At 33.4% G+C, this 16,324-nt stretch overlaps 1 protein-coding gene across 2 annotated transcripts in view; it reads right to left on the reverse strand.

The window, feature by feature from the left end:
- The window catches only part of Smc2 (structural maintenance of chromosomes 2), a 51,913-nt gene that overhangs the window by 13,946 nt on the left and 21,643 nt on the right, over window positions 1–16,324 (reverse strand). For both annotated transcript variants that reach the window (XM_004848196.4, XM_087183603.1), the window contains 7 exons: window positions 15,096–15,231; window positions 13,394–13,518; window positions 11,811–12,004; window positions 10,592–10,735; window positions 7,058–7,252; window positions 4,229–4,429; window positions 1,170–1,286 (listed from right to left, as the gene is read on the reverse strand). In XM_004848196.4, coding sequence (XP_004848253.2) covers window positions 1,170–1,286; window positions 4,229–4,429; window positions 7,058–7,252; window positions 10,592–10,735; window positions 11,811–12,004; window positions 13,394–13,518; window positions 15,096–15,231 — 1,112 coding nt within the window. The remainder of the gene's footprint in view (window positions 1–1,169; window positions 1,287–4,228; window positions 4,430–7,057; window positions 7,253–10,591; window positions 10,736–11,810; window positions 12,005–13,393; window positions 13,519–15,095; window positions 15,232–16,324) is intronic.

The following is a 16,324-nucleotide window of genomic DNA, read 5'->3' on the forward strand; positions in this document are numbered from 1 at the left end:
TCAGAAACCTTCTTCCAAGGACTCATTTATTTCCACTATCTTCAGTTTTACTTGCCCAGACTTAAGGAGTCAAATATTACTTCTCAGAATATTTTATAGCAAGATTATTTAAAATATATTTTTCATTTTTAATTGACACATGGTAATTGTACATATTAATGGGGTACACTAACATTTCAGAACACGTGCACTATGCATATGATCAGACCAGGGTAACTGGCATCAAAATCCTCTCTACTGGCTATTCTGAAATTGTTCTCAACCTTAGTAGGAGATTCCTACTAAGCTATAGAACATTAGAATTTATTCCTACTGTCCAGCTGTACCTCTGCACCTCTGTACCTATTAACTCTGCTCTCTCCATCTCCCATATCTACACCTTTCCTAGATTCTGGTGACAACTATTCTCTGAATGTTTTAGCTTGAGCTTTCAAATAAAAGTGAAGCTAAGCAGTATTTATCTTTTTATGCTTGATTTATTTCACTTAACATAGTAACCTTTAGTTTGTACAGATTGATAATAATTACGGTATTTCATTCCCTTTATATAGCTGAATAATGTTTCATTGTATATGTATACTGCATTTTCTGTATCCCTATATCTGTCAGAAGACACACAGATGAAATTTCATGTTTTGGCTGTTGTAAATTGTGCCGCAGTAAGCACGTGAGTGCTGGTATTTCTTCAACAAATGGCTTTCATTTCTTTTGGATATGTATCCAGCATAGAATTAATGGTTCGGCAGTTGTTTCTAGTGTGAGGAACTTCTGTACACTCCATAGTGGTTGTACTGATTTGCATTTCCCCCCAACAGTATGAGAGTTTCCCTTTTTCTGCATACTTTCCAGCATGTGTTATTTTTTGGCTTTCTGACAATAAACAGCAATCCCTTTAAAAGTAAAACAGCACTGTGAAACCAGGTAAGAGTAAGAAATAGAGAAAATTACAAAGTTAATATAACTTAAGAACCAGAGTAGTAGTCTATGAGTCTGACAGAGTAATATACACTTACATTTGCAACCCAATAGTAGATAAATCCAAGAGAAAATGCATTTAAAAGTCTATGAGGTCTATCTTTAACTAAGATGTGAGTATATGCCTCATTCAAACACATATTCATCCTTACTTCCTACATAATTAAAGGGGTAGTATTCTGGGGTTCAAATACCTTTTGCCAAGCAATATTTAGGGCTTGGTTTTTCTTCTGGTCAAGGTCTTCTATAGTTGCAAGGATTTTGGATTTGTCATTTTCTACAATTCTCTTCTTCTTCATCAAGTCATTATACTGTGAGATAAAAAAGTATGTTTTATTTAGAAACATAAAATTTCCTCTATGTCCTGGAATTCAGCCAGAAATACAGAGGCCTCATTATTTAATGAAAACATACAATACACTAAGAGTTACAATGCAAACCAAATTACAAAGAAAGTAAATATACCTAATATGCAGAGTAAAATTAAACTACAATGGCAATTTGGTTTTTGTTAATTGGTTCTAGGAGGCATGACAAGTCCCAAACAAACTGTTTTGGTTGGAAAGGGTAGCCAGTTACAAGGCAATTGACATCAATGAATTATTCTAGCTTACTCATCAAGTATGAAACAAAGGATAGGTACTGGGACAAAATTTTCATGTCAAAATGCATTGAGTACCAAATTCCTTGAACTTCAAAGCAGTTGAGTATTCAAGGTGTGATTATACTGGAATTGAGAATTTACTGGAAAGACCTCAAATAAGTTTTGACTATACTAGTATCGCTTAAATTCATGGTAGTCAAGGAAAATATGTCATATATAAATTGAAGGAAAAATAGCTCCAAATGTTCTCTTAAGGTCAGTTTCATCAGTGACATGAATAAAATTTCCACTCTTCACTATGATGTACATCTCCTAAGTTGGCCCTTATTTATTTGATTTTATGACATCAGAATCCTTCTTGGTTGTATGACCTTTCTGAGCTCCTTGAATTTATTGTCTTATATCCCCTGCGTTGCTCTTTCTTTTCTGAATGTTCTTTCTCTATATCTGTATAACTGGTGACTTAAGTTTCAGCTAAAACATCGTCTCTTCAAAGGGGCCTTCCTTTGTGGGATAGTTTTATCATCAGCAGCGGTGGAACTTTTTTAAATTCTTCTTAATCCATTTCTCCTCACAGTCTCACACATTTCAAGGTACCTTAACGTTCTCAAATAACTCCAGTTAGTCCTATCTTCCTTGTGGTGTCTCTCCTTTATGGCCAACCTACAAAAACCTCATCACATTTTTATCTTATTTCTTACATAAATCTATGTAATTTCTTAAATGAACAGACAAAAAAACACAAAAAATTATACAAAAAGGTATCTGATCAATAAAACAGCCTCTTTTCTGGTAAAGAGAGTTCATGAATTAAAAAAAAATCCTTGTTATCATAACTTTAAGGTAGAAAGAAAATCACTACGAGTATTTTATGAAGATCACAATACGTGAATTACTTGGCTGTTTGACATCTAATAAAATACAGATTCTTTTTTAAGTTGTTTCAATTTTTTTGATTAGTGTATATTTGTAGCACATAATGATTACATTCATTGTGAGAGGCTGGCACATGTATATAATACATCTTAATTATTTTTTTAATCTCTTCTCCTTTCCTCTCTCCATATCTTGATCCCCTTCCCTTCTGCAAAACATGTTTCATATTATCTTTTATTTTGCTCTTCACTTTATTAATATAAGAGATGAGATATTTAAGCTTGTGAGTCTGATTTATTTCACTTAACATTATAGTTGCACATACTAATGTCAGGAAGATTTTTTTTTAAAACCATTACAGGAAAACTACTTAAATGCAACTGAGCTCAGGAGTATTATCAGTTTTGCAGAGCTCTCATTAATCCTACTACGCAAATTTAACAGAATTTTGCAGAATTAAAGTATCAGAGGCATTAATAAAAAATCACCAATTGTCTTTAGCTATGGGGTCCCAAGAGAACAGACTGCTACCCCTAATGGTTTTTTCTAGTGGCAGGATCTCCTAAGTTCATCAGTGGATGACACTGAAAATCTCTTCCTAGACTGTAAGTTTTGTCAGCATAGGTGAGATAGATGACATTATCAAGTAATTGAGAGCATTAAGCCCCAGAAGATGCTACCACAAGAATGAAACAGTAGTTTTACTCACAATTTAGTCAATGGTTTCAATATACTACAGAGCACTGGTCCCCAACCTTTTTGGCACCAGGGACCAGTTATTCCATGGAGGGGGATTGTGGTGGTGGTAGTTTTGGGATGATTCAAAGCGAGCAATACAGATCCTTTGCACTCATATTTCACGGTGAGAATCTAATGCCACTGCTCATCTGACAGTAGTTGAAGCTCAGGTGGTAATGGGAGCAATGGGGCATGGTTGTAAATACAGATGAAGTTTTTCCTTGCCTGTCACTGCTCAGCTGCTGTGCGGCCCAGTTCCCAACAGGCCACAAACATACTAGTCCACAGACTAGTAGCTGACAATCTCTGCTTTAGAGTCAAAGGGAAACAGCGGTTATGGAGCAGTTAGTGAGGAGGCAGATAGCAGCACAGCCTATTTTTCAAGCAAGTAAAAGAAATGACAAAACCTAGGACAGACAGGATCCAGAAGTATTTTTATTTACATTAAAAATGAGTAAAGAGTACTACTCAAGAGGCTGATGCAGGAGGTTTGCAGGTTTGAGGTCAGTCTAGCAAAATAAGACACCCTCATCGTTACAGATAGAAAGAAAAGAAAGATACCAGTAATGAATAAGGAAAGGGTAGACCGAGTTTATAGCAAAGTGCAAAAGCCAATAAAAAATGTCATTCAAGGTACAAGGTGGGCATTGTGGTGCATACTTGTAACCCAAGCACTCTGGAAGGCTGAAGCAAGAGAATCTCAAGTTTGTGCGCAACTTGGGCAACTTAGCAAGATGCTGTCTAAAAAAAAAAAGTCTGGGGATGTAGCTCACTACGAAGGCCCCAGTTTTGCCTAAATAAATACATCCCTAGTACTGGCTAAATAAGTAAGTCTATAAAGTACAACAGATTATTTAAAAAATTGATAAACCAAAAAAAGAAAAAAAGAAAAGGGAAGAAAAAGAAAAGAGAAAAACAAATACCTCGGACATTAAACAAAAAAGATTGATATCTAGAATTCATTATATGGCCACAAAGTACTGTGAATGCTACCATGTTCTAATAAGTCCAAATATTTACTGGAAATTGACTTACTCGCTCTTCAGCTTCTGTCAGTACATTCATAGCTCTCATATTGACATTTCTTCCTAATTTCTCCTTCATTTCTTGCAACTTCTGAAGTCGCTGACCAGCTTCCTTGGGATTGTTAGTTTTGAAATCATAGGCACTATTAGGTTGGCCAAAGAGATGTCTCTCTGCATTAATCCAATCATAGTCTTTCAACATTTTGGATACCTAGTCATATGTGAAAACAAAAAGACCTGTTAAAAAAAATTAACATCTCTAACAAGTTTAATTAATTTTATTTTTATTAATTAAATTTTAAGTCACATATTTGGGTGAAAAATATCAGAAACAAGAATGACTACTTTTGCTTGGAGGATAAGGCTCAAGAAAGAAGGAAATGAATAGGAAAACGATACTTCCTATTAGCTAAGTAGTCAAAGAGAAGCCAACGCATTAAGTACAGGTTAAATACCCCTATCCAAATGCTTAAGACCAGAAGTGTTTGACAGTGTTTCAAATTTCAAAAAGTCGAAACATAAAATTCAACTATGTTACATAGATATAAGGAGTGCTAAAAATAATCCCCTTTTTGAACACAACCGGTTGTACTCTGCCACCTTCTGAAGTACTTCTGGAGTCCTTGTTTGTGAATGTCTTTATGAGGTATGATAAAAAATATACCTATCACTGCTGCCAAGTGCCAATTAACAAAAAGACAAGCTTGTAAAAACATTACAGTGTGTCCTTATTCACCAGATCTGGGACCATGCAATTTTGGTCCTTCCCCAAAAATCACAAAAGCATAAAAAGTAAACATTTTGAATTGATTCAGAATGTTCAGGCAGCCATGATAAACAGCACACTAAAGACATGAAAGAAGACTTTCAGAACTGCTTTAGAAACTGTCAAGATCAATGGGATAAGTGTGTTTGAAGTGAAGGGGAAGTATTTTGAAAGGGATTAATGACGTGTCTTTTACTGTAATAATTTTATTTAAATAACATTTTTTAAACATATCTCATACCTTATGTACATAAACTTAAGTAATTTCATCCATTATCTTTAGTATGTCTTCAATCTGACTATGATCTGTTAAATGAAATCAGGTATGGAATTTTCCAATTGTGGTGTCATATCAGCACTCCAAAGCTTTGAAGCATTTAGGATTTAGAAATTTCAGATTAGGAATGCTTAACCTGTATATGCAAAACATTTCCATTAAAATGAAATGTAAGTCAGGCTCTTTCGGCTTTTACCAAATTTGGTCTATTGTTTCATCAAATTCAATCTACGTTTTCAAAGACTTGTGAGAGGCTAAAATTTGTAACAATACCGAAGTCAGAGATTTGGTAAAATGGAAGCCTACTCCTGATTAATAATTTCCTCAGGAGTACAACTGAAGAAAAAGACTGCCCTGAACATTAACTTTATCTCCATTCTCATCATCTTTTCACAAGGCACAGCATTATATTTCCTCAAATAATACAACTGATTAAAAATGTCAAATCATAGTGCTTAAAAAAGGCTTTCTTCTATAAGAAGTAAGATTCATTCTGACTGGCAGAATCCAGGCTTTGTCAACCAGTCTTCATACCATGGGTTTGGTCAGCTAGGCCTCTAAGTGAAATTATCATTTATAGTCTATCTTCTTGCTGACCTTTTAGCTCTATGAAAGTACTCTGTGCACATTTTTCTCATCCTTACATCTTCATTGCCTAGTATAATAGCAGATACTTGACAAAGTATAAGATACTAGGTATAGTATCTATACTAGTAGGTAGGCAAAAACATTTTTTAAAGAATAGACTTTTAGCAGCTTCATTTGTAAGTCTCTCCTTTTATCCCCTTAAGAGCAAATAAAATCCCTAGTAATCATTAATACTAGGATATTCAATAACCAAAAAACTATTAGCAATATTATTGGTATTGTTAATATCTCAGACTCCACTAGCACTAGTTCCTAGCATATTGAGAAATTGATAATAAATGTGGGAGTTTATGATGTAGCCATAAACAATGTTTTTTTAAACTAAGTAATGAACCTGACCAGACATCTGTAGTTCTTTTAGAGGATGGGGAGACTCTTTGGTATGTTCTTGATGATCTTTAGAAGTTAAGTATTTCTATTTTCAAGATGCTAAAAAAGATCCTAGGCATTAAAAAGGCACCAAACTATTAACATGCTCATAAGAAAATATGGTGGAAGAATTATTAAGAACACACTGATGCAGCCTTTTAAGCAAGCAATACATTTTTGCAGAAGTATTGTAGGATTTAAAGTGCTTACATAAAGACACTAATATAGGAAAAGAAGAAATTTTAAAAGCAACAACAACAACCTACTCAATAAGTTCAAAATGATAACTGTTTGGCAAAACATGATATTTTCAATAAAGTTGCAAAAATTAATAGTACTGATCCTCAGTTTCCTGAGGGTTTTCTTAATCCAAAAGCCAACTACATCCTTTTTAAATGTTGGCTGTATATATATTTAATGTGAGTTAAGTACAATTAGAAATAAGGTAAAGAATGTGTATTAGTATTACTAATACAGGAATAATTAGTTCTATCAATTGGAGATAAAACAGTTAATTCCATGGGAGTTCATTAACTATTAGGTATAGACATCATAGAGATGGGGCTATCTGAAATTAAATTTGAAAATAAAACATTTTTGTACCATATCTTGAAAATGAGGATTATTGAGAAGCACTTAGCATAGCTGTAACTTCAAAATTACGTTAGGGTGTAGTTCTGTCATTTATACTGAGTTTCTTCATTGAGCAGTTTTCTAGAATTTTCCAACAGCCTCAAAACAAAAAATTTGATTAAGGGTAAAAATGAATACAAACATGCCTTTGAAGCAGCATCTTCAGCTTCCCGTTTATGTTTGCTGATGTTGTGGTCTAACTCCTTAATTTTAAGTTGAGAATCATTGTTTTGCTCCTTATGTTTTGCTACTTCTGCATATTTAGTTTTAATTACACTGTCATGGGCTACTATCACTTCTTTTTGCTTGGTCACCTCTTCTTGAGCTTTACTGACTGATTCCTAAAACAAAACAAAAAAAGAATATATAGTAAAGGTATGTAAATACTTTTACTTTACAAAGTCTGACAGACTTCTAGGCAAGATGTCAATGTAATCATAGGCAGAGGGTCATCTAATTTGCTACACATTAAAATGACAAATGCATTTACACACAAAAGAAAACTTGGTTTGTCACTAGGGGGAAAATTGCCTGGGATGCAACATTCATGCTAGAAACAAAATTATTATTCAATGTAGTGTAGATGGAATCAATTGGGTGGGAGGAGGGACTATTGGAAGCTGATCTGTGAGATGGCTCAGAAAAATATTTGGGGTAGTTAACAGGAAGATAATCTGACAGATTCCCAGATGACAATGACTCAGGAAGGACAAAGATCAGAGGTTAAAAAAAAAAGGAAGTTTGGGTTTTACTTTTTTTTCCTACTGTAGACAGATGTAAGGCATGTGGATCATATCAGTAGCAACAATAGGTCACAACATTTGTTTCTAACGCATTGGTCAAAACAAATTGGAAAAGAACAGACCGTTTTTTGGAACAGACCTGTGGGACAAATGAAAAACATTCTGCTTTCTCTTTCACGGCCCTCCTGCTTCTTAAGGTCGAGTCTACTTATCCTCCAAAACGTTACTTACAGTTGGGATTTAGTCTTCTGTGACCATCCCCCAAGTCCCTTGGTTTCATTCTAGAAATTAACTGTCCTTTTGATAGAGCATATAGGGCTGGGGATTTAACTTAGTGGTTCCGCTGCCTGCCTCGAAAGTGTAAGGACCTGAGTTTGATCCCCAGTACCAAAAAAAAAATAATAAAAAAACCTCCAACTTTAAGGGCCAGGGATTTAGCTCAGTGGTTCTGGTGCCTGCCTCGAAAGCGCAAGGTCCCGAGTTCGATCTTCGATGCCAAAAAAAAAAAAAAAAAAAAAAAATAGAGCATATGATCATAAACTCACACAACTGTCTAAACAAAATGAAACAAATACCATAGTTCAACTCATTTCTAGGTTGGAGAAAAACAAAAAAAAAAGCAAACACAAAAGACCAACCTGACAAAAAACTAAGGAAGACTAGATCACAGTAATCACAAGCAACAGTAAAAACTTAGGTATATTTTTTAGGCATGTTCATCTGCGAGCAAGATGATTTTGAACAAACAATACTCCACATTACATTCAAGTTGTTGAGTGTACCCAGAGTAATTTAAATCTTTTAATGTCTAAATTGTATCATTAGAAGTCTTTTTCAGGAAGATAAATTATGGTATTCATCTTAAAAACTAATATATATTTTCCATTTTTTGAAGAACAAAAAAAGGAATAAAACTCTGGTGACATTAAAAAGAAAAATAACAGACAAAGATTCTCTGACATCTACATGTTAAAGACTGCACAGCAGATGTAACTCGCTGATCTATCTGCAAAAGGAAATAATTTATAATGTGGATCCTAACTGAACAATCTTTTAAAACTTCTAAGTGATCCATTTTATTGTTTCTGGTTAATAGAAACATATATTCTTTATAAAAATATGTACATGTTTTGAGTTTATGAAAAGAGTACATTGCTGTATTTTTACATTTCTCTTTGGAAACATATTTTCTAATTGTTAAAGATTATAGGACACAATTCTGATGATGAAGGATAGCAGAAGTTATAGCATACCAGGAGACAAAAAATATGTGACTTATGAAAACAAATCAGAAAAAAACTTTAAAGTTTATTTGAGGGCTGAGGATGTAGTTTAGTGGTAGAGCATCTGCCTAACATACATTGATGCCAAGGTTCAATCCCAACTACTACCAAAAAAAAAAACTAAAAAAGAAAATTAACAGAAACTCCAGAATGTTTACTCAACAACATAAAATATAAAGCTGGTGATTTCTAATAGAAAAGTGGTAGATAAAAAGGTTGTTTTTCCATTACTGATGCAATACATGTGTTTACAAAACAAAAGTGAAAAAGAAAACTAATAAAATCAAGAGGAAAAGATGTGTATTTCAAAGCACAGCATACTACCATAACTAAAATAATCTTAAGGGAAAAATGTAACAGAAAATATAGAAGCAGATAACAAAAGGCAAAAATGCTCTTTATGACAATATTTTTAAATGGATTAAATTCTGTTAAGTGCTATATGCATTTAGCTAACATAGAATTTGATACAAACAACTTATAAGCAGTATGCACAGCTAAATGACAGAAGACTTAAACATAAAATAGTATAAAGGCTAACTAAATAGGAGTAGAAATAGCATTAAATAACATAAAATTCAAGATCAAAAGCAAAGGAAGAAATAAGAATATATATAATATACAAGAGGGGCAGTTTCTGAACATTAAATTGCAGGTAACTGTCTTTGTAATATCAGAAATCCTCTCAGCCCCAAAACTACACTTTGTTGCCCTGCTTCTGAGAATGGGACACTTCTCCCTTGCAAATGCCAACAATATTAAGTCTAATCAGTAAATATTACTGTAGGGACACTGCAGGAGGAAGGGGCTTGATTTGCTAATTCCATTCTGCTTTTCTCAAAGGCAGGCTTGTTAATAGCTTGCATGGCTTCACTTGGCATCTGAGCACAGGGTACCACACCTGATGGTCAGCATTCCTAGAAATCTATTTTTCACAGGTCCCACACACATTCAGCATTTTATTGCAGACAGTTTCTCCTGGCACCTCTGCAAACTTCAGGACCAGCAGGCTACTGTTATGCCTTCTGCAAACAGATCTATTCCTCAGCCCTAAGAGTCTTTTGCTGTTCCTGTATTTTTAGCAACCTCTTAATCTCTTAGTGAACAATCCCAAACATTCCAAACTTCTATTACAATAATAATTATTTTTGTACCAGGGATCATACTTGGGATCTTACACTTGTGAGGTAGCCAGAAGCATCACTGAGCTAAATCCCCGGCCCTATTATATTTTTATAGCCAGGCATGGTGGTGCATGCCTGTAATGCCAGCAATCAAGGAGGACTGCAAGTTCAAACCCAGCCCAGGCCACTTAATGACTTAACAAGAACCTGTTTCAAATTAATAAATTTTAAAAAGAAGGAGTAGAAACATAGCTCAGTACAAAGGCCCTGGATTCAATCCTGGTATCCCCTGCAACAAAAAATTATTTAAACTCTGTGTGTTCAAATTACTGTGTGATTTTTGTATTCTCAGTAGCCTCCAATGCAATCACTGATGTTATTTCAGGATTCTTTCTGCATCAGTAATCATCATTTTTGCCTTCATGCTCAGAGGACAAGACTGAAAACATCAAGAGCACTAAAGTCAAATATCTTAATTCAATATTTCATAGATGACAATTTATTTCTCCAATTTGATAAATAAATCTTACCTTATTTTTTGCTACCTCTGCTGCCATTACTTCAATCTGACCTGCATAGGATTTGATAGCTTCATTTACAGCTTCAAGCTGCTGTTTATAGGATGCATGCTCTCTCTTGAGCTCTTCAAGCTCCAGGGTGATAGCTTCAACTTCCTACAGAAACAAAAGATGTACGTATTTACACAGGTCCTTAAGTACTGAAAAATATATACAGCACTTGGAAAAAAAAAGTTTACATAAAATTTACTGCTTAGTTACAACTCAATTACCAAAAATACATGTTAAGCTGCTTCCCCAGGAGGAGGAAATGGAAGTTTACTTCCCTATACTAAAAAAAAAAAGGGCCAGAGGTTTAGCTCAGTGGTGCCAGCGCCTGCCTGACAAGCACAAGGTCCTGAGTTTGATTCCTGGTTCCTTGAGGGAGGGACAGAGAGAATTTTAAGGGTATAAATTACTACATAATTTCCTTTATTCTTTTACTCCTATAGGGAAAAGAATATAAAATTCTACATGAGATGAAGTAGTGCAGTTTTCAGTAAAATTATTCAATGTGCAAAAAAATTTTTTAATTTTATTTCCTAATATAGCCTTTTAATTCATTAGAAAATATTTTCTGCAAGTAATTAATGATAGAATTTTAATGTGAGTTTAAAAAAAAACTGAAGAAAGATTTGGATGAAACTGTATAAAAGTTTTGTCTCTGGAGACAAAAACATAGCTTTGGCACTATTCAAAAAAAATGAGATACTATCTATCTAAAGTGAACAATACCTTATAAATGTAACATTCTTTTCCTCCACTGCTTCAGCACTGTATATTCACATAGGTGGTTACAAAGAGAAATGACAACTTGCTAAATCTTTTATATGATAATAATACCATTACATCATATAATCCACCTGGATGGAAACATTTAACAAAAGGCAACTTTGCTCTTTCCCTAAAATTACTATATAAAGTGCAATCCATACTCACATGTTACATTCAATTACAGGGTTTTCAGAGAATAAAATATTTAGCTTGTAAATGCGTAGCTTATTTCTTAAAAATACAACTCACTTACATTTTGGAATTAATACTGATGAATAAGGCCAACCTATGATACTCTACCATATTTCATTCTATGTTGACTTTATTCTTTTATTTATTTATTGAGTTTATTGGTACATTTTAGGTACACATTATGATCACTTTAAAAGATTTGTTCCATTTCAAGAAAGGTTATTACCTGTTGCTTTTCCTTCATTTTCTTGCTAGATGCATCTGCTTTTGTTTTGGCACAATCCAGTTTTTTCTGAGCATCCTTTAGTTCTTTTTCTCTCTCAGCTTCTGCATTTTTCATTTTATTCTCTAATATTTCATATTTTTCTTCTGCTTTTTTTTGGATTTCTTTGGTGTTTTTTAAGGTTTCTTCACTTTCCGCTGCATTATAAAGTAGTTAAATGTAGCTAAATTAACATATAGAGACTGAAAAATTTAATTTATTTACTAGAAGAAATGGCCTGGAAAATTTGAATTTAAACAAAATGAACTACTCTAACATATTCCACAAATGGTATATTGAAACAGAAATCCCAAGAGCCATGTTTGAATTATCAAAATATCTGAAACTATTTCTAATGGTATGAACCTGAGTAACAAACTTTACCTTTAACTTACCTACTTTTAAAAAGGTTTTGAGTAAGACTGAAAAGATCACAGCTCAAGTATGTTTGTATTTTTTCCCTAGTGCTGGGAACTGGACCACACTATCACTGAACTTACATCTTTTAGCCTCACTGCTCATTTTTTCAATATGTCTCTGTATTCTAAAAACAAAGCTAATAATATAGCCATGCCATTTTTCTATAATTTTAGTTATTAGAAAGCTTGCAGTAGTTCTTGGTTCATTTATCCACACTGAAGTAATCTCTCATTAAAGTAAAGAAATATTGTGGAAAATATGCCTAGGATGAAGCATAAGAAAAATATTTAAAACTAAAAGAGCAAGGCAGAATGGACAAATAATATCAAAATTGACATATACTGCCATGTTAGGATTTAGGTAAAAATATAACCATTAAAGCCACAAGTGAACAATTTTCTACACTACTTTGTACTGCAGGATAAAAATATTAGTGTGCAAATCGGTGTGTGGATATTCTTAAGTTATAAGAAACATATAAACAATCATAAAATTAAATTCTGATGAAAAAGTACAAGAACGCTTCTTAAAATTAGGGATAGCTATAAAATTGATTTACATTCAACATTAAAAACATTTGTTTAACAAAAATTCTATAAACAGTTTTAAGTACATCAAACAAAAAACATAGCTGCAGTGCACATAATCTACAAGAAATTATAACTATTTAGTGTGAGAAAAATGGGGAAAAAACATAAGCAATCAATTAGAAAAAATAGGCACAAGAAATAAATACGAAATTCAGGGAAGCAGAAACCCAAAGATCCAATAAACATACAAAAATAGATTCTAAATTTCATCAGTGATCAGGGAAATTCAAACTAAATGCCAATGAAAATGCTAATGTGCTATCTTTTTAGAACTATTAAACTATAAAACTTTAAGAGTCTAGAAAGGAAAGGATTTGAAGAAATAGAGCTTTTACATGCTATGGGTGGAAATGAATGTTAAAAATGGACAAAACATTGGCAACATATAATAAAGATAAACATATTCTAAGATCAGAAGTCCCACTTTGATTTACCCCACAGAAACACTCCCACATGTATCATAAAATACGAGTCTTCTAAACATAAGAAAAGGATAGCAAGAAAAAGAGGTTTAAGCACAGAATGTTTTAATCTTACCAATAGTTTTTTTAAGGGCATCCAATTCTTCTTGTTGTTTATGATATGAGCTTTGCTGGAGCTTTGTTTGTAATAAATCTGCTTCCTCAGTTTTCATTTCCCACTGCTGTTTTAGTTGGCGATACCTTAGAAAAAGTTTATAATACGTACCATATACAATTAAATTCTGATGAAAACCTGTGCATTTCCTCAGGTTTGAGACATACATTAGGCTTCAGGCTCTTGCCTGAAATAAGCTAACATACAGTATAAGCAATATGCTGCCCATCATCAAGAAAACTTGATGAGCTGGGCATGGTGGCTGGCACACACCTGTAATTCCAGCAATCTGGGAGACCAACGCAGGAGGATTGTAAATTATAGACCAGCCTGGGCAGCTTACAAGATCTGGTCTCAAAATGAAAAATTAAAAAAAGGTTGGGGATATAGTTCAATGTAACGGCTTTGGGATCAATCTCTAGTACCAAAAAAACCGAAAAACAAAAAAAGAAAATTGGTAATTCTCAAGTTTCTGAGGCATCAACTACATTCAACTCTCATTTTAGCAAGTCTGATTTGGTTGTTGAAGGTAAACATGGATAGAAACCCATAACAATTATTTACAAAAACACCTTAATTTTAGAAAACACTAAAATTAATCTTTTTAGGGGGGGTTGAGGCAGAGTATCCCTTTGTAGTTTAGGCTGGCCCTGAACTCACTATGTAGCCCAGGCTGGCCTTGAACTTGCAGTGATCCTCCTGCCCGAACCTCCCAAATGCTGGGATTACAGGTGTGTACCACCATGCCCAGCTCTTAGAAAACACTAAAATTAATCTTTTATAGATAAGTTTTCTAAAAAATAACTCCTCCTGCTGATTCTTACCTAAAAGAAAAACCTCAGTCACTACTCTCCACAAAAATAAGATTGTCACTATAGATAAAATTCCAAAAGTCTGGTTATATATTTATTATTCTCCATTTTCAAATGTTATTAATAATGTTCCTTGCTTCTTGTAGTAAGACAGACTGCTTAAGACACGGGGCTTTCATCATTTACAATGCACTTTGCTGCAAACTCTGTAATTCTATCCTAGATGTATGTGGCTGCTTTAGTCATTTCTGTGGAAGGTATTTAGCTATTTCAGTTGCAGTGAAATTCCAAGTTAATATACAAGGATGTCACTAGAAATTCATGAGATTTGAGGGGAAAAGGATACAACTCATAAAACATAAATGCTATTTTGAGTATTCTTCCCTGAAACTGGTTGACAGGAAGACAATAATTTTAACTCCATTTAAAAAATGTGGAATATATTAGTTTAAAAAAATGGTAAATTCCTTACAACTGATTGATGTTACAGTTTATCAAGTAAACTCAAATCAAGAACTCAAGTATTCTCTGCTATCAGTCTCCTGATTTTCTAAGGGTTCTCCTATCAACCCCAGCAAGATACTAAATGTGTTATCAGTAGCAAGAACAGAATATTTGACTTTTTTCCCCTTTTGGTGAATTAGATTTTGCTCATTTCTCACAACAAAGGCAGTCCTTTTATCAGAAAAAAAAAAAAGAATAACAGCTAAATTATCAACTTACAATTTATTCAAATATTTTAAATAAAAACAAAGATATAAAAAAGTCAGAAGCTGTATTTCTTTGAATAACTTTCTATCATTTTCTACCATGTAAATCTTTGCGATATAGAGCTTAATCCAAAGTCTTACTTTTCAGCAGTATTTTTAAGACGTGCTAATTCCTCTTCTAAAACCTGTAGCTCTTTCTCCTTGATCCTCAGCTCATCCTGAACATCTCTGAGTTCTTGAAACTTGGTTAAAATAGAAGCTGCCTGAGATCGAGCACCTGACAAAGATATGAAACAGGTGCTGGACATTAAATTACCACACATTTATTAAGCAATAAAATTTTTTCTTAGAGAAGTGTACTGGAAATAATTCAATAAAAAAATCCTATGGTGATCTTATGAAGCTAAAGAATTCATGAACCTGAACTTAAAAACATACATGATTGATTGACATTACTATACAAACAATCATGATCATCTGGCTCTATTACACCGGTAAGAAAACATTGTAGGTTGATGAAAGAAGGCCAAGGTCAAGTACTAATGCTATTATGAGCACTTTGTTAATAAGATACAGAATTACACATTTGCAAACTCTTAAGGAGGAATTAAGTATATTTAAATCAATGAAATCTAAAGTTTCTTCTCTTTTAGATATTTAAAAGTACTTAGTTTCTTTCCACTTTCCATTTGCAGATACTAGTAATTTTTTGTGTATTGAGGATTCTGATACTTGAGGATGGAATTCATTTAATCGGTCTAGAAAAACATTAAGTCACTTGATGCATCAAGAGACTTTATACAGCCTACTGGGTTAAATGCATAGACTCTGAAATCAAACTGCCTGGTTTCCAATTCCAAGTTTTGCCACTTACTAGCAAGTTATTTAACCTCTCTAAATTTTCAATTTCTGTAATTGTATATTGGAGATGATAGTAATGTGCCTACTTTATAGTTGTTATTACGGATTAAATGCGTTGAAATTATTTAAAGCCCATAAAATAGGGATTTATAGAATGACAGAAATGTTTTGGTATCTGTATTGTCCAATTACCTGCTAACCATTTTAGTTTGAGCCCTTGAAATACAACTACTATACTACAACTGAAAAATTATTTTAATTTATTATTTGAAAAGAGACACAAATGGCTAGTGACAAGTGTACTGGACAGCATAGTCTTACATTACTGCCTAGTAAAGAATATTATTGACTATTTTTTACTATATTGTCTCTTTTCACAGACTTGGAAAATCAATGTGGCAAATATTGGAACAAGAAAAAAATATGCTTAGGAATATGGTTAGGAATTCCTCTCCTAAGGCAGTAAGGTTCCATTCTCCAGGATTTTTACTTTTAACAGGAACAGTGGC

The sequence above is a fragment of the Heterocephalus glaber genome, unplaced genomic scaffold (genome assembly GCF_053883595.1).
Source record: "Heterocephalus glaber isolate CG9 unplaced genomic scaffold, H.glaber_assembly_v1.0 deba00001481, whole genome shotgun sequence".
NCBI lineage: Eukaryota > Metazoa > Chordata > Mammalia > Rodentia > Bathyergidae > Heterocephalus > Heterocephalus glaber.